Genomic DNA, 17,256 nt, shown 5'->3' on the forward strand with positions numbered 1-17,256 from the left:
GACCCGCCGGGCGCCGCCGGCGTGGCGCCACCCACGTGGCGGGGACACCCGCTTCCGCATCCGTCCACGTGATGCGCCTCGCCCCGCCCTCTCCCGGGTGCCCCAAGTCCGGACGGACACGTCACAGCTCGTTCTCGGCCAACCCCGCCCGTGCGGCTTTCCGCCAATCGGAAGGCGCCGTACGTAGCCCGCCTCATCCCGCCCTCGGTTGCGTGCCCGGCGTCGCGGCCAATGAGCGCCGCCTCTTCTGGAGTAGCGTCGTTGATGACCAATGGCAAGCGGGCGGGGCGGGGCGAGGGGGGGGGCCGCGGTCGGCGGGCAAGGGCGGCTGCGCGGGGCGGATGGCCGGGGCGGCGGGGCCGAGTGCGGCGCCGGGGTGAGGGCCGCGGCCCGGGGGGGGCCGGTACCGGCTGGAGGGGGGCTGCCTCCCGCCGAGGGGGGCCCGGGCCCGTGGGGCGAGGGGTTATGGGGCGCCTGGGCCTCCTGGGGTGCCCGGGCCTGTGGGGTTATGGGGGGGGCCGGGGCTGTGGGGTTGTGAGGCTGTGTGGGGGCTGGGGGGTTCCGGGGTGCCCGGGCCTGGGGGACAAGGGGCTGGGGGGTTATGGGGGGCTGGGGGGTTGTGAGGCTGTGTGGTGCCTGGGGCTGGGGGGCTCGGGGGTTCCGGGGTGCCCGGGCCTGGGGGTTATGGGGGGCTGGGGGGTTATGGGGGGCTGGGGCCTTCTGCGGTGCTCAGACCTGGGGGGCTGTGAGGTTACGGGGTGCCCAGGTGCGTGGGGTGCCCAGGTCCGTGAGGTGCCCAGGACCCTGGGGTGAGGCACTGCTGGTTGTCAGGGGCTGGAGCCTGTGGGGTGCGGACCGATGGGGTGCTTGGGGGTGCCCGGGGCTGGTGGGAGGCGAGGAGTTGCGGGGTATGTGGAGGTGTGGAGAGGGGGGTGCCGCACAGGGGGGGCTCACGGGGGGCACAGTGTCTTGTAGGACACAGACGAGCTCGGAGGGGCTGGTGGCGAGAGCGGGGCCATAGTCCGCAGCCCAGGGACGGCTTTTCTTCCTTCCCGCCCCAGTATCTGGTGACTGGCCAGGGGCTGCTGGTTCCCCTGGTAGCTGTGGCCTTACTGGGTCCCCCAACACCCCGTGAGTTGCCTACCGGAGCTGCGGAAATCGGGGTACCAGTGGTACCCCCGGTGCCAGAGCCACTCGTGCCTGGGAGGCGCCTGTGTTACATCGTTAGTAGCTGCTGCTTGTTATCCCCAGGGGAACCAGGAAATAATTACAACACAGGCTTATTTCTGGATCAATTAGCGATGAATGTGTGCAAGTCAGGATCGCTTCTAGGTCCCAGACAGACCCAGGCCCGGTTTCTATTTTATTTTTAAATCTCAGCCTGTCCAAATCTGCCCTCCCTGGTGTTATAGCTCAGAGACGTGAACTGAGGATTTATCCACCAGTTCTGGGACTGAACCTGCAGGGAGTGGTGGGGTTTTTTCCCTGGTTGATTGGGTGAAGAAGTATTTTAAAGAAATCAGAGTGTTCTTAAGAGTAGAAAGATGTTATTTGGCCACAGTTTCGCTTCCTTGATGTCTAATACCAGGACTTTGCTGGCTCTTCCTCCACCCAGTGAGGCTGAATTAAACAGCCGAGTTGTCTGATATAAACAAAGGTGATTTACCGTGCTGGTCCAGGTTAGCATAATGCTGGGATGTATATGTTTAACATAAATAATTCAAAACAGGAGCAGACAGGAGCCGTTCAGACCTCCTATATGCAAGAAAGCAGCGCCGATTCCTTGCGTTCTCTGCGGATTTTTTTTTTTTTTTTTTTTTTGTGCCTCGCTTACAAGTGGTGGTTAAACTCCACAGACCAGCCAGGGAAAATTTAGTGGCTTTGCTAAAAGTTAACGCTTGGGTTTTGTTTTGTACGCAGAGAAACAGACGTATCCTCTGCCCCGAAGAAGTTCTGGTCTCTGTGAAAGAAAGCGAAACCTCATCTGAGACTCGGGGCAGGTGAGGACGGGAGGCGAGGGGAGACACGGATCGGATTGGCGAAAGCATCTGGCAGGGGTGAGGGGTGGGCAACGACCTCCTCGGGCAGGAGTGGCATATTTAAGGTCCTGTTTCCTGAAACGTTTAGAGACATCGTGGGGCTGGGAGCCGGCTCACTCTTTGATCATCTTCCTTGTGTGTTTTCAGGTGTTCGGGCATCCTCAAATCTCTGCCTTTGATGTGAAAATGACCAAGTTAGGGTTTCTCCGGCTGTCCTACGAGAAGCAAGACACTCTGCTCAAGCTCCTCATCTTGTCGATGGCAGCTGTGCTGTGTAAGTCTGCGTCCTGCCATGCCGGCCTTGCGGCCTCCCCTCAAAGAGGGACCCCGGGATGGAGCCGTCTCTGCTCCTCCTCCTCTTCTTTTATAGGTTGCGAAGCTCTCCTCTTTCTTAAGTGAACGCTCTTATCCTTTCCTTCAAAAAACACGTCTTTCTCTATCTTTCCCATGACCAGTTTGAGACAGAAACAATTTTAATCAGTCAAAGCAGATGATAAACCTAATAAAACTCTGGCTGGCTGAGTCCTGTAGATTCACTCCGCCTTTTTTCTGCGTTTGCAGCTTTCTCCACGAGGCTTTTTTCCGTCTTAAGATTTGAAAGCGTCATCCATGAGTTTGACCCGTAAGTATTTTCCTCTCCTCTTGTTTTGCAGGGGTCTGCTGGGTTTTTCTTTTCTGGAGCGCGTGGAATTTGGGAGGTGTTTGCTGGGCTCCAGTTAATCCCCATTGAGGATGAGGGATTCGGAGGGTGGTTTTCAGTACAGCTAGTTTTTCCTCTTCTAGACCCAAAATTCACTTCCTACAGCCCGGATCTAAGTCGGGGTAATCACCCAACGCCGCTTTTATGCTGGGATGTGGTTATTCCCTGCCTGAGCAGGGCATGACCTGAGAGGGCTCCTAGTACAACTCGTGTCCGCAGCCCAGGCTCGTTGCTGGTTAAATCGGGCACGAAGGGGAGCAGTTACCTTTGCAAACCTGCTTTTAAACCCCCTGGGAGGAGGGACGAACATTTGCAGCCGCGGTTTGTGGCACTCTAGGGAAAGCAGACTAGTTCCCTCTGAGTGGAAAACGCGCGGGTGGCCCCATCGTACCCCTAGGCGCTGGTGAAGGGTATCCAAACAGGCGCTGAATTTGGTACATAATTGCCCGTCAAAAGCCGCCTTATTTCCTAAATGCTCGTTGAGGACTGCGATTGTAACCAGAGGAGCGGTGAGCACTCCGGATGTGGAGATGCTGAGTGCTTGTCGCTGTTACAGGTATTTTAACTACCGCACAACCCGCTTTCTGGCGGAGGAAGGCTTCTATAAATTCCACAACTGGTTTGACGACCGAGCGTGGTACCCCTTGGGCAGGATCATCGGTGGGACCATTTATCCAGGTAAGCCGTTGAGCTTCTGCTGAGCCCAAAACGTGCCTCGCACCACGGAAAACGGGGAGAGGGACAGGTAGTGTATGTGGCATGGAGCTGGGAGAGGAGGGGAGCTCAGGGGATGCCCTTCAGGGAGGCATCCTGCCGGCAGCAGGACTTCCCAGCGAGTCTTTTGGCTGCTCTGCTTTTTAATTGCAAGCTAACGACCCCCGGTGCTGCGAGCAGACCGAGAGCACCCTGCTAACCACGTCGTTCCTGTCCCGCAGGCCTGATGATCACGTCAGCAGCGATTTACCACGTGCTGCACTTCTTCCACATCACCATCGACATCCGAAATGTCTGCGTGTTCCTGGCTCCCCTCTTCTCCTCTTTCACCACCATAGTGACTTACCACCTCACCAAAGAGCTCAAGGTGAGGGGACGGTCAGGGTGCGCCTTGCAGGCTTTCGTTTCACTTTGCGGAGGCTGTTTGCCTTTGGGAAAGGCAGCTCGTAGCTGTATTGGAGAGGTTTGGAGGTGACACCGCACTGGTCAAAACCCAGAACTGCTGGGAAATGGCAGATCTGGTTTGAAATTTCATTTCAACACTCGAATTTTTATTCCTTTGAGGCAGATCCTTGTGTAGTATGGCATGGTAACGAAAGCCCTAAAAACCAGCGGCTTTTTCCATCCTCTGGCTGTTTTTTTTCCCCCAGGACGCAGGGGCAGGACTCCTTGCTGCCGCCATGATTGCAGTTGTGCCCGGCTACATCTCTCGATCTGTTGCTGGCTCCTACGATAACGAAGGTGAGTTTGCGCCGCTCGGAGCAGGGAAACCCTTAGTGACTCTTGGGTGCTGGAACGTGGCAGTAAAGATGCTGCAGGGCACCGTAGAGGAACCGTCTTTTCCCAGTGAGCCCCGCCAGGTCCCTGCGATTTACCCAATTTTTGGAGACCGGCGGTTGTTCCCAGTTGAGGAGCAGAGTGTTTCCCAACTCCGACTCATTCCCCGAGTGTCCTTGTTTGCAAGTCAAACAAGGTTTTGCCACCTCCGCGGAGCTGCCACACGGCTCCCCCGTGGTTTTATCTCCATTCCAGCAAAGACTTTGGGGCTGGCAGAGGCAGCAATCTCGTTGTCGATGCCGAGGGCAGAAGGGGATCCAGGTTCCTCTCCCGTAGCTGGGAGTAAGGAGTCGCCGTGTCCGGAAGGGCTAGCTGGCATGGCTAAAGGAGGCCATGCAAGCTGTCACCTACAGTAAGACACAAACATCGCAACGTTTTAGTCTAGAAATCAGATACGAGACCCTTTTCCCAAGCTTGACTCTGTGTGAGGTGCTGTTCCGTCTTCTGATGGAGCAGCAGCAGGATTTCTCTATCTATTTTTAACAAGATTGAGTGCCCTGGGTGCGCCCCAGAGAGTATTTTGGTGTTTCAGGGCTGATTTGAGAGCTCGCTTTGGCCTTTCTGTGTCCTTCCACCCAGGTATCGCCATATTCTGCATGCTGTTAACTTACTACATGTGGATCAAAGCTGTCAAAACCGGCTCCATCTATTGGGCAGCGATGTGTGCTCTTGCCTATTTCTACATGGTAAGCGTTCCTTCTCTCGGTGCCGAGGTATTTCTGACTCCAGGGACCGTTCTGGATACAGTGACCAAAAATACACAGCATGCCTTTCCTGCAGCCTTGTGTTCAGGGAGGTAGAACCTCTGTGAAGGGCTCGACGTGAAAATGGAATGGATGCTTTCTTAATTCATTTCTGCTTCTCGAAACTGGTGGGGTTTTGTGGGGGGTTTTATTAATAGCGTTGAAAAATCTGGGGTTTCGGTAGCTATGAGGTGAGGATGCCCTTGGAGGGAGCAGATCTCAGCTGGGTGACAGATCCCACGTGTGATCCCAGGAAAACGAAAACCTGTCGCGTTTGACCTCCGCTGTGCGACCTGTTCAATCCTGGAACTTGTGGGGTTTGTTTGTTTGTTTGTTTTCTCTCTTGGCAGGTCTCCTCGTGGGGTGGCTACGTCTTTCTGATTAACCTCATCCCTTTGCATGTTCTTGTGCTGATGCTGACCGGCCGCTTCTCCCACAGGATCTATGTAGCCTATTGCACGGTCTACTGCTTGGGAACCATCCTCTCGATGCAGATCTCCTTTGTTGGCTTCCAGGTGGGGACCAGAACGATGTGCAGACTCCGGGATGGGTATTTCTCGGGTTGTAACAGAACAGCAGCGAGTTGGCGCCTGGTTTCTCTCCTCGCCTTTGCCGTTGACCTTACAAGCGGGTGCTGGCTTCTCGGTCCAGCTCCCGTTAGGCTGATTTGTCGGGACCTTTGGTAAAGATTAGCTTTTGGAGGTGCTGGATGACTTTCAAAGCTGCTAACGGCACTGGTTACCTTTCATGAAAATATTTCTGGTTTGGGGTGAAGGAAACGCTTAGGCCAGCGTGCATCTTGGCGTAGCGGGAAAAACGCCCGCGTAGCTCATGTTTTCAAGGGGATCGGCTTAATTTTCTGCTTGGATTCTTATCTGGGAATCAAAGCTGATGTAAGAAAGTGACTAAGGCCAGCTGTGCCGCGTGCAGGGAGGGAACAGTTTCCTGTGACTCCGACAGTGATTTTGCTGGAAGCGATTTGTAAAAAAAAAAAAAACAACAAAAAAAACCCCACCAAAACAAACCACAATATTGGGCGCAACCGCGGCTTTCGTTCTCTGTAGCTGATCCCGCTCTCTCCCACTTGCAGCCTGTCCTCTCCTCGGAGCACATGGCTGCCCTTGGAGTCTTTGGCTTGTGTCAGATCCACGCCTTCGTAGACTACCTTCGGAGCAAGCTGAACCCGCAGCAATTCGAAATCCTCTTCAGGAGCGTCATTTCCCTGGTTGGCTTCGTCCTCCTCACCATCGGGGCCGTGCTGATGCTCACAGGTAGCCCGAGATGATGACGATAACGAGCATGTTTCGCCGCCGGCTTTTCCCTCCGTTCCTTTGAAAACCACGTAATTTGTCAATCCTGATTCTGCAGTTTCCCTCTGAGGGGGAGGCTGGGACCTGCTCCGATTTATACATCAGCAGGAAAATAGTTCAAAAGCAGCTGTGAGATCTGGGCTGGGGGTGACGCGAGGCGCAGAGAGAAACCTGGTGTGTGCTGGGGACACTGAGCTTCAGAAACTGAATGTCGATCGGTAGTAGTGAAGAGATGCTAACAGTGTAGGTGGGGTGGGGGAGAAGTATTTTAGGGTAAAATTGCTTTTTATTTCCTTTCTAAAATGGCAGGTTTTGAGTAAGAGATGGCAGACGAGATCCAGGATTGCTCATTCAGCCTTGCAGGCACTTCCCCTTGTGAGAGAACGTACCGGCATTGCTGGAACCGAACGTGACTTATTTTTTTTCTCCTCTTTCCCAGGGAAAATCTCCCCGTGGACGGGGCGTTTCTACTCCCTGCTGGATCCTTCCTATGCAAAGAACAACATCCCCATCATCGCCTCTGTCTCCGAGCACCAGCCCACCACTTGGTCCTCCTATTACTTTGACCTCCAGCTTCTCGTTTTCATGTTCCCAGGTGAGCCCAAGCGCGGATGTCATCAGACCCTGATTTATTCAGTCACCAGAAAGGGGTTTATTTTATTTTCCGGCTGCGTCTGCGGCCTCCCATCTCCGTGCCGTGCTGCATGCCTCTGCCAACCAGTTTTTATTTCAGGTGAACCTGACTCGTTTCTCTCTCCTCTTTGCAGTCGGGCTGTATTACTGCTTCAGTAACCTCTCGGACGCCCGCATTTTTATCATCATGTACGGCGTGACCAGCATGTACTTCTCTGCTGTGATGGTGAGGGCGTGAGGATGACGAAATGCTCTTAACAAAGCTGATTTAATTTCTTTTTCTGATCTCGATGATGGTTCTTCCACCTCGTGCTGGTCAAAACGTTCACGAGGCTTTTTTCCCCTCGCTCAAAACTGGTTTATTCACCCCTCCGTGCAGCTAGGGAACGTGACGTTCACCTAAAATTGCCCAGGGGTGTTAAATCGAGGTGATTTCTGCACTTTGGCCAAATTCGAGGAGTTCAGAGAAAATTCCCTCGGGGGTTTCTGATATGGTGCAGCAGCTCCCAGTCTGCACCCGCTAAAAAACCCAGCAACGGTTTTACCTCGAGGCTGACGTTTCTGCTGAATTCAAGGTGCTGAACAAGCGATGGCATTTAATGTCCCTCTTCTCTCGGATTTCTGCCCGGATTTCTTCTCCGACAGTTCTCCTGTTGCCCGTAGGTGCGTCTTATGCTGGTGCTGGCCCCGGTGATGTGCATCCTGTCCGGCATCGGGGTTTCTCAGGTGTTGTCCACCTACATGAAGAACCTGGATATCAGCCGGCCGGACAAGAAGAGCAAAAAGCAGCAAGACTCCACCTACCCCATCAAAAACGAAGTGAGCATTGGGCTGGTTCAGGACTGGGGAGAAGACACCTGGTGCTGGTTGGGGACAAGTGCGGGAGGCTGGTGGTCTCTTCCCTCCAGCACTGACCCCGATTTGTTGCCCCAGGTTGCCAGTGGCATGATCCTGGTCATGGCTTTCTTCCTGATCACCTACACCTTCCACTCCACCTGGGTGACCAGCGAGGCCTACTCCTCCCCGTCCATCGTGTTGTCCGCCCGGGGAGGGGACGGCAGCAGGATCATCTTTGATGACTTTAGAGAAGCTTATTACTGGCTGCGTCATAACACGCCGGAGGTAAACGGGGGGTAATTGGGGCGGCAGGGACCCGAATTGTCTGCTGAGGTGCTGACGGCACGTCTGGCGTTTGGGTGCAGGACGCAAAGGTGATGTCCTGGTGGGACTACGGGTACCAGATAACTGCCATGGCCAACCGGACCATCCTCGTGGACAACAATACCTGGAACAACACGCACATCTCCCGCGTCGGTCAGGTAGGTCCTTCCCTCGCCCCACCGCCTTGCACCGCCTTTCTGGGGCACCACGTGGCGTGACCGATGCTGCGTCTGCTCCAGGCCATGGCATCGACGGAGGAGAAAGCCTACGAGATCATGAGGGAGCTGGATGTCAGCTACGTGCTGGTGATCTTCGGAGGCCTCACCGGGTACTCGTCTGACGGTAAGATCGTGTTCTGAGCCAGGTCAGACCCGTCCATGGAGCCCCTGGTGCCTGTGAAACGCTGGTGGCTCTGAGGAGCAAAGTCCCACCTTCAGCTGAGGCTGCAAAGTGGAAATGACACCAAAATGCTCCTCTGAAAGCTGCACGTACCGTTTCTGCTCCTGCCCAACTCAACCCCTCGCTCGCCCCCCAACCCAACGCTACTCCACGCTCTTTGCCCTCCCCCAACTCGACTCCTTGCTCGTCCCCCACTCGACTCCTCGCTCTTTGCTCGTCCCCAACTCTTTGCTCTCCACCTCTCAGACATCAACAAGTTCCTGTGGATGGTTCGGATCGGGGGCAGCACGGACACGGGGCGCCACATCAAGGAGCACGACTACTACACCCCCACGGGGGAGTTTCGGGTTGACCGCGAGGGCTCCCCGGTGCTCCTCAACTGCCTCATGTACAAGATGTGCTACTACCGCTTCGGCCAGGTCTACACCGAGGCCAGTAAGTCCCCAAAACCACCTGCTGTGGGGGATGACGCCACTTTTGGGGCACCCGGCCGTGCCCCCAGCGTCTTCGTGGCGCTGCCTGTACTCTGCCCTCTCCTAGAGCGACCGCCGGGCTACGACCGGGTGAGGAACGCCGAAATTGGTAACAAGGACTTTGAGCTGGATGTGCTGGAGGAGGCGTACACCACAGAGCACTGGCTGGTCCGAATATACAAGGTAGAGCCCCAGAATGAGCCTGAATCCCCCAAATTTGGGAAAAACCATGAAATTTCACCTAACCCAGCTGGTTTTTACCACCCAGGTGAAGGATTTGGATAACCGTGGCTTGTCGAGAACGTAGGGGAGCCTCCGCCGGCCACGCCGCGCACCGCACTGACCCAGCCTTTGCCTGTGAAGCAGAAATATTTTGGGGTTTTTTTTTTGTTGTTGGGGGGGTTTTTTTTTTTGGGGGGGGGGGGTGGTTTATTTTTGTTTTATACCATTTGTAAGCGTGCAGGCAGCGGTGGGACGTCCCTACCCGTCCCTGCCCACCGGGGAGTGATTTTTATATGCACACGGAGCAGTCGCCAAATCAGAAATAACGGCTTTAACCGGGGCGTTGATTAACGGGGAACTACGAATAATAATAATTAAAAAAACCCAACCAAACGCTATTTTGTTATTTCCCCCCCCCCCCCCCAATTCTGCTGGGTTTGGGGGGAGGTTTCCTCCCCTCTCGGTGCTCGGGGAGGGATTTTTGGGGGTGTTTTTGCTTCGATTTGGGTGTGAGGGCTGGGGGGGGGGGGTGGGGGGGGGGGTTACGGGGGAAGGGGGCGGGGCGCGGCTCCTGCGCGCGCAGGGCGGGGCGGGGCGCGGTGGCGCCGGCGGGAAGCGGCAGCGTGGCGGGAGCGGGGCCGGGCCCGGCCCGGGGATGGCGGTGCCCTTCGTGGAGGACTGGGACCTGGTGCAGACGCTGGGGGAAGGCGCCTACGGGGAGTGAGTGTTCCTGGGGGGGGGGAGGGAGGGAGGGAACGGGGAGGGGGGGGGCGTCGGGGCTGCTGCCTGCCCGGACTTGCCTCTTGCACGCCCACACCCGCTGGGCACCCTCTGTGTGCCCGTCCTGCGTGTGCCCGTCCTGCGTGTGCCCCCCCGTGTGTGCCCCCTGCGTGCCCCGTGTGTGCCCCCCGTGCGTGCCCTCCGCTTGCCACCGTTTGCCCTTGGCTCTCACGTGCCCCTCGTGTGCCCCTTGCCCATTGCTTGTCCCTTGTGTGCCCCCTTCATGGCCCCTTGTGTGCCCCCTCGCTTGCCCGCCGCTTGCCTGCCCTATGGCTGTTGCACGCCCTGCGTATGCCCACTGTTTGCCCTTGGCTCTTACATGCCCCTTCTGTGGCTACCGCTTGCCCACTGCTTGTCCCTTGTGTGCCCACTTCATGGCTGCTGCTTGCCCCACTGCGTGCCCGCTGCTTGCCCGCCCGTTGCATGCCCTGCGTATGCCCACCGCTTGCCCACCGTTTGCCCTTGGCTCTCACGTGCCCGTTACGTGGCCAGTGTTTGCCCCCTGCGTGCCCCTCGCACGCGCAGTGCGCGCCCGCCTCGTGCCCGTCGTACAACCGCTGCCCGCGCTCCCTGCCCGCTCCCTGCCCGCGGCAGCCTTCCGTGCCTGCTCCGCACCCCGCTGACCCCCCGCCGGCCCCAGGGTGCAGCTGGCCGTCAACCGCCGCACCGAGGAAGCCGTGGCTGTGAAAATCGTGGACATGAAGCGAGCGGCCGACTGCCCGGAGAACATCAAGAAGGAAATCTGCATCAACAAGATGCTCAATCACGAAAACGTCGTCAAATTTTACGGGCACCGGCGGGAAGGCGCCACGCAATACCTCTTCCTGGAATACTGCAGCGGTGGCGAGCTCTTTGACCGCATCGGTACGCCCGCTTAAAATTACCTTTTTTTTTTTTTTTTTTAAATATAAAACACATTAAAAAATTAATCCCTTAACGGTCGCAAAATGCTTTTCCCTTTCTTATTCCCATCCGGTGCAGAGCCTGACATCGGGATGCCGGAGCCGGAGGCTCAACGTTTCTTCCAGCAGCTGATCGCCGGCGTGGTGAGTGCGGCGGCAATGCTGGCGATGCCGGCGGCGGTTCCGGCGCGGTGCTGACCCTCCTCTTCATCCCCAGGTCTATCTGCACAGCATCGGCATCACCCACCGCGACCTGAAGCCAGAGAACCTGCTGCTGGACGAGCGAGGTGGGGAGCACGTCCCTCTTCGCCGTCATTTAATTTTCACTTTTTAATTTGAATTTTTAATTTTTAATATTAATTTTGCCTTTCTATTTTGACTGTTTAATTTAGATTTTGAGTTTTAAATTTATTTTTTTGAACTTTTCTATTTGAATTTTGAATTTTTAATTTGAATTTGGGCTCAGATAACCTGAAAATCTCCGATTTCGGCTTGGCCACCGTCTTCAAGCACAACGGCCGGGAGCGGCTGCTCAACAAGATGTGCGGCACCCTGCCCTACGTGGCCCCCGAGCTGCTGCGGCGCCCCGAGTTCAGGGCTGAGCCCGTCGACGTCTGGGCTTGCGGCGTGGTGCTGACCGCCATGCTGGCCGGAGGTGGGCCGCCTGCAATGTATAGGGTGACCTATGGAATGCGTAAGGTGGGGGGATGCGTGACGTGCTCGAGGGACGTATGGGGAGTGCAGGGGGGGGCGGTGGTGAAGGGCATCGGGGGTGCACCTGAAGTGAGAGGGGGTGTGCGTATAGAATGTATAGGGGGAGGCGCGGGGAAGGGGCCCGTACGTGGTGCCGGGGGGGACGTATGGAACGCCCAGGGGGAGGGATGTGTGAAACGCAGAGGGGGGATGCACAAGATGCGTAGGGGAGACACAGAATGCACGGGGGGGGACGTATGGTGCGTGGCGGGGGTGTGTGAAATCCCTGAGGGGAGGTATGGAAGGCGTAGGGGGACATAAGGTGCAGAAAGGGAACGCATGAGATGCCCGAGGGGCGTATGAGGGGCGCGGGGGAGGTATGGGGTGCACGGGGGGAATGCACGAGGTGCAGCACCCGCTGCCTGGCGCAGAGCAGAGATGCCTTGCACAAAAACCGCCGCGCCGTCATACTCGGTGCTGCTGCGCGCTTGTGCACGCCGCAGGGCTTTTGCACGTTGCAATGCTTGTGCACGCCACAGGGCTTCACGTATCGCAGACCTTTGCATGCCGTGGTGCCTTTGCACATTGCAACCCCTTTGCACGCTGCGCACCTTTGCACGTCTCCTTTTAAAACCACGCAGAACTGGTCTTTCTTACCCCCGTTGCAAAAACTCTCGGTGCGAATCTTGCCGCGCTGCCTCCTTGGCTGCATTTTGCCCCCCCTTTCCGTTTTCCTTCTGCGCCGGGTTTTCCCAACCGGCAGAGCTGCCCTGGGACCAGCCCAGCGATAGCTGCCAGGAGTACAGCGACTGGAAGGAGAGGAAAACCTACCTCCCGCCTTGGAAGAAGATCGATTCGGCACCTTTGGGTAAGTAACTGGCACCCGGCGGCGCACGATGCCGCGCTGGCGGTCGCCGTTTCCATCGCCCGTCTCCCCCCCAGCTTTGCTGCACAAGATCCTGACGGAGAGCCCGACGGCGAGGATCACCATCCCCGACATCAAGAAGGACCGGTGGTACAGCAAACCCCTGAAAAAGGGTAAGGGGCTGCCGGGGAACGCGCTCGCCCCCCTCAAATTTTGGGGAGGGGGGGGGGTGTTATTGGGCGTCTCATCCCTTTGCAGGCGTCAAACGGGCTCGTGTGTCCTCAGGGGGGGTGACCGACTCCCCCGGCGGTTTCTCCAAGCACGTGCGATCCGATACGGACTTCTCGCCGGTGAAGAGCGTGCTGGGGTGAGCCGCCGCTTCCCTTTGCGTCGCCCTCCGCCGCGAGTTGCTTCATCGCCGTTCGTTCTGCCGGGGTCCCCGGCTCCGGGAGCTTTGCGCGCGCCACGGGCTTCTCTTCCCCTGGGTTTCCAGCGGGAAGCGCGCGAGCTCGCGTTTACCGCAAAATCCCGCAAAAACCCCGAAGCGACGCGACTCCCGCGCTCGAATACCTCCCGCTTTTCCCCGTCCTCGCGCTCTCTCCTTCGCCCTCGCGTCCCTAACGTCCCGTCTCCCCTTGCAGCGAGGAGAAGGCGAGTTACTCCACGTCGCAGCCGGAACCCGGCACCGGCGGGGCGCTCTGGGACAGCGGGGCGGCCAGCATCGACAAGCTCGTGCAGGGCATCAGCTTCTCCCAGCCCGCTTGCCCCGACCACATGCTGGTCAACAGCCAGCTCCTCGGCACCCCGGGGTCCTCCCAGGTGCTGCACGGGGGGGGGGTCGGGGTGCAGCTTTGCAGCCTTTATAGTATCGGGGTGCAGCTTTGCGACGTCGGGGACGCAGCTTTGCAATGTTTTTCGTCTGGTATCGCAGCTTTGCGAGGTTTATCATCTCAGGGGGCAGCTTTGCAGCTTTTATAGTATTAGGATGCAACTTTGCAATATTTATCACCTTGGGATGCAACTCTGCAGTATTTGGGGTGCAACTCTGCAGCGTTTATAATCTCAGGGTGCAAATTTCCTGCATTTGGGGTGCAAATTCGCATCATTTATAGTATCAGGATGCAACTCTGGCATGTTTGGGGTGCTGCTTTGCAGTATTTACAGGATCTGGATGCAGCTCTGCCGTATTTGGGATGCAGGTTGCATCCGATTTATAACATCAGGACCCAACTTTGCAGCATTTATTATGTTTGGGATGCAACTTGGCTTTATATATATAAAATTAAGAAGCAACTTTGCAATATTTATAGTATTAGGGAGCAACTTTGCAATATTGGGGGTGCTGCTGTGCAGGTTTTATAATATTTGGGGTGCAACTTGGCAATATTTCGAATGCAGCTTTGCAACCCGGGAGATGCAACTCGCAGCATTTACCATCAGGGGGTGCAGCTTTGCAATATTTATCCTCTCCGGGCCGGGGTTTTGCAGAGCTGGGGCTGCAACTTTGCGGGACTTGTAACTTTTGCAACCCTTTTTTTGGGGGGGCGGCAGAGCCCGTGGCAGCGGCTGGTGAAGCGGATGACGCGGTTCTTCACCAAACTGGACGCCGACGGCTCTTACCGCGCCCTGAAAGAGGTCTGTGAGAAGATGGGGTACGGCTGGAAGAAGAGCTGCACGAACCAGGTTAGGGATTGGGGTGCAAAATCGTGGGGTGGGACCTCCTTGGGGGGGGTGGGACCTCCCTGGGGTGGGTGGGACCTCCCTGGGGGGGAGTGGGCCCCCCCCCATGCTGTTGCATCTGCAAATAATCCGGGGGACCCCCCTTTCGCTGCCGTTTCGCAGGTCACCATCTCGACCACGGACAGGAGGAACAACAAACTCATCTTCAAGGTGAACCTGGTGGAGATGGAGAGCAAGATCTTGGTGGATTTTCGCCTCTCCAAGGTGAGCGGGGCGGGGGGACAGGGTGGGCGCACAATGGGTGCGAGGTCTTGCGAGAGCGTGCGAGGGGATGCAGGACCCCGCAAGGTGTGTGCAAGGGGATGTTGGTGGGTGCGAGGTGATGCAAGACGGGTGCAGGGCAGCACCCAGTGGGTGCAGGGGGGTGCAAGGCTGTGTCTGGTGGGTGTGCAAGGGGTGCAGGGCTGTGGGTGCTCAGTGGGTGCAAGGAAACAGGTCGGTGCCTGGAGGGCGCAGGGTGGGTGCACGGTGGGTGCCAGATGGGTGCAAGGGCAATGCAAAGTGGGTGCAAGAGTGTAAGGTGGCATGAGGTGGGTGCGAGGTGATGCACAGCGGTGCGAGGTGGGTGCACGGTGATGCACAGCAGGGTGAGGTGGGTGCACACCAGGCACGTGGTGGTGCAGGGCCCCCGCAATCCCCCACCTCTCCCTGCGCAGGGTGACGGCCTGGAGTTCAAGCGGCATTTCCTGAAAATCAAGGGCAAGCTCAGCGACGTCATCAGCACCCAGAAAGTCTGGCTGCCCGCCACCTGAACCCCCTGCACCCCACCTGCTGCCTCCTCCTCTTCTTCCTCCTTTTTCCTCCTCTTCCTCCTGGCGGGGCTCCCACGGCAGCACCCAAACGCCGTGAAGGCGACCGACCGCGCGCTTCCGATTTTAAAGGTTCAATAAAGCCCTGGGCGGGGGGGGGGAACGAAGCGATGCCGCTTGCTGCGAGGGGGAGGTTGCGATGGCTCCCATCCTGCCACGGCCAATGCAGGGTGCTGGGCTGGCCTGATGGGTGCTGGGGGGGTGGGGGTGGGCCCTGGGGCGCTCCATAACCCAGCAATTAAAAAATGTTAAATAAAATAGAGCAATTAGGGATCAATTCCCACCCCCCAGCTTATTTTCACCCCAAAACGGGGCACCGGCGGCTTTTTTCTCATTACCCGAACTAACACCACTCGGTCCAGCCCAGCCCCCCCGCTGGCACCAGTGTTTTGCCCCAAACCTTGAGATTTGTGGCCAAAAAAACTTCCCTGGGGGTGTGGGGGGCTGCGCTGCAGCAGTGCTATATAATAACCCATTTTACTCTGTATTTTAGGGGGTGTTTTGGGTGCAATACAGCTTTTTTTTTTTGTTTTTTTTCATTTGGGGGTAGTTCTCAACAAACACGGGGCTCGTTCACTCTGAAACCTACTGATGGTGTGGCATTGCTCAGCCAATGTAAAATCCCGCTCCAGGATCTCCGTGGAGCCGTGTCACCCTAAACCAGCCCCTTACACCCCCCCCTCAAGATTTTGGGGGCTGAGCCTCTTCCCCCCCCCCCCCACTTTGCCCTGTCTCAGGGCAGCGGCTGCCCTCATTTTCCAACCTCTCTAATTGCTTCTCGGAAGGGCTAACGAGCAGAGAGCTGCCAGGGGTTGTTAGCACTGGAGCGAGAGAGGAGAGCTAGGGATTAACCTCTTCCCCCCCCCAAAAAAAAGAGCATCCCCCCAAAAAACACCCACCCCAGGGTGCAAACCCTAAGACATCTCCGCAATTTCTCCCCAAAGCTGCATCAGAGTTTAATTATTGGGGTAGAAAACACTCTTTTTACTTGTTTTCCCCTTTTTTTAAATTTTTTTTTAATATCCCTTTCCCTAGCTTTTTTTTTTTTTGCTTTTTTTTTTTTTTTTTCCAGTGGGAACCCCCTTTGGCAAAGCAATTAGTGGCGATTTTTTAATTGCATATTTATATTGCAGCCAGGGAGCGAGACCCCGGCGGCGGGCGAGGGGGAAGCAGGAAGACGCCGCCTCTGACCTTGTTTGCTTTTCAACCAGGATTAAGCGTTTTTAATTGTCCCGGAGATCACAGATTGCAGCCGGGGGGATAATTAGGCTGAATACAGGGTTTTCTGGTTCAGTCCCCCCAGGAATTTATATTTCTAAGGGGGGGGGAAAAAAAATATAAAAGCTTTGGGAATGCCTTGGGAATTAAGGTTTTTTTTGGGGGGGGGGTGCAAGGCTGGACACAACTCGTTACATGAGTGGGTGTCACCTTTGCAAGGGGAAAATTCTCCCTTTTAGCAACAAATGATTTTTTTCAACTTTTACCTGCCGTAAATAGGTTATTTTGGGGGGCGGGTCACAGAGCACATTCCACCCCCCCGGGATGCTTCGGCAGAGACCGTGTGCTGCTCGCTCTCCGCCTTGGTCTCACGCATTAACCAGGCTCGATTATCCCACGGGAATTATTTTCAACCCCTAAAAATTAGGGTTGAATATAATCCCGGGGTGGGGGGGGGGGGGAGAGGATTTATTTTTCATTTTGGGGGTTTGAGGGGGAAATTCTGGGGGGATAACAGGTTTATTTTCAAATCTCTCTGGGTAAAAGGGGGCTGTGCGGAGCCGGGTCCCTGAAAGCGCCCATTGTGTGGCCCCGCTGGGGACAAGGCGCTCTCAGAGAGGCACCGGAGCGTGCAAAATGCCTTAAACCAACATTATCGCCGGTGCGGGCGGCCGGGCCGGGCAGGGGCAGCTTCTTCCCCCCCCCCCTCCCCAAAATCGGAAATTCACGGTGCTGCGGGTTATTTTGCCATCACTCGGGCTCCTCGTGGCATCCTGGGCGCAGGAATTGGGATGCGGAGTTTGGGCTTGCGGCGATGGGGGACTTGGGATGGGGATTGAGGATGGAGAGGGAGGATTTGGGATGCAGATGTGGGAGAGGAGTTAGGATGGAGACGGAGAATTTGGGGTGGGGACGTGGGATTCAGGATGTAGATGGAGGATGCAGAGGTGGGGCGTAGGATTTAGGATGCAGATATGGGATAAAGGATTTAGGATGTGGGTGCTGGGTGGGGATGGAG

The 17,256-nt window shown here is 56.6% G+C and overlaps 2 protein-coding genes across 4 annotated transcripts; both read left to right on the plus strand.

The window, feature by feature from the left end:
• The first annotated feature begins 295 nt into the window (after nucleotides 1-295).
• STT3A (STT3 oligosaccharyltransferase complex catalytic subunit A) lies at nucleotides 296-9,614 on the plus strand. Of its 2 annotated transcripts, none has more exons than XM_075774806.1 (19): nucleotides 296-376; nucleotides 1,921-2,000; nucleotides 2,187-2,313; nucleotides 2,601-2,661; nucleotides 3,296-3,417; nucleotides 3,675-3,820; nucleotides 4,104-4,194; nucleotides 4,870-4,976; nucleotides 5,384-5,548; nucleotides 6,124-6,304; nucleotides 6,783-6,938; nucleotides 7,111-7,202; nucleotides 7,640-7,795; nucleotides 7,910-8,098; nucleotides 8,179-8,295; nucleotides 8,377-8,479; nucleotides 8,783-8,971; nucleotides 9,077-9,192; nucleotides 9,278-9,614. In XM_075774806.1, the coding sequence occupies exons 3-19, from the start codon at nucleotides 2,226-2,228 to the stop codon at nucleotides 9,314-9,316; spliced, it is 2,118 nt and encodes a 705-aa protein (XP_075630921.1). In that variant the 5' UTR covers nucleotides 296-376; nucleotides 1,921-2,000; nucleotides 2,187-2,225; the 3' UTR covers nucleotides 9,317-9,614. The 2 variants fall into 2 exon arrangements, with proteins under 2 accessions (XP_075630921.1, XP_075630922.1); XM_075774807.1 differs by lacking the exon at nucleotides 296-376 and adding an exon at nucleotides 976-1,131.
• Nucleotides 9,615-9,829: 215 nt separating this feature from the next.
• CHEK1 (checkpoint kinase 1) lies at nucleotides 9,830-15,549 on the plus strand. Of its 2 annotated transcripts, none has more exons than XM_075774582.1 (12): nucleotides 9,830-9,951; nucleotides 10,652-10,875; nucleotides 10,993-11,057; nucleotides 11,131-11,200; nucleotides 11,380-11,568; nucleotides 12,370-12,474; nucleotides 12,549-12,644; nucleotides 12,730-12,838; nucleotides 13,113-13,290; nucleotides 14,023-14,154; nucleotides 14,314-14,415; nucleotides 14,868-15,549. In XM_075774582.1, exons 1-12 carry the CDS (start codon nucleotides 9,887-9,889, stop codon nucleotides 14,961-14,963), a joined length of 1,431 nt encoding a protein of 476 aa, XP_075630697.1. In that variant the 5' UTR covers nucleotides 9,830-9,886; the 3' UTR covers nucleotides 14,964-15,549. The 2 variants fall into 2 exon arrangements, with proteins under 2 accessions (XP_075630697.1, XP_075630699.1); XM_075774584.1 differs by having other exon boundaries at nucleotides 9,843-9,961; nucleotides 10,627-10,875.
• Nucleotides 15,550-17,256: the final 1,707 nt, after the last annotated feature.

The sequence above is a fragment of the Balearica regulorum genome, chromosome 23 (genome assembly GCF_011004875.1).
Source record: "Balearica regulorum gibbericeps isolate bBalReg1 chromosome 23, bBalReg1.pri, whole genome shotgun sequence".
NCBI classification, from domain to species: Eukaryota; Metazoa; Chordata; class Aves; order Gruiformes; family Gruidae; genus Balearica; species Balearica regulorum.

Coding starts and splice junctions, on each gene's coding strand:
- CHEK1 (XM_075774582.1), top strand. CDS start 9,887: ATGGCGGTGCCCTTCGTGGAGGACTGGGACCTGGTGCAGACGCTGGGG. Junction 12,475..12,548: donor GATCGATTCGGCACCTTTGG/GTAAGTAACTGG, acceptor TCTCCCCCCCAG/CTTTGCTGCACAAGATCCTG. Junction 14,416..14,867: donor TGGATTTTCGCCTCTCCAAG/GTGAGCGGGGCG, acceptor CTCCCTGCGCAG/GGTGACGGCCTGGAGTTCAA.
- STT3A (XM_075774806.1), top strand. CDS start 2,226: ATGACCAAGTTAGGGTTTCTCCGGCTGTCCTACGAGAAGCAAGACACT. Junction 4,977..5,383: donor CTCTTGCCTATTTCTACATG/GTAAGCGTTCCT, acceptor CTCTCTTGGCAG/GTCTCCTCGTGGGGTGGCTA. Junction 9,193..9,277: donor GGCTGGTCCGAATATACAAG/GTAGAGCCCCAG, acceptor TTTACCACCCAG/GTGAAGGATTTGGATAACCG.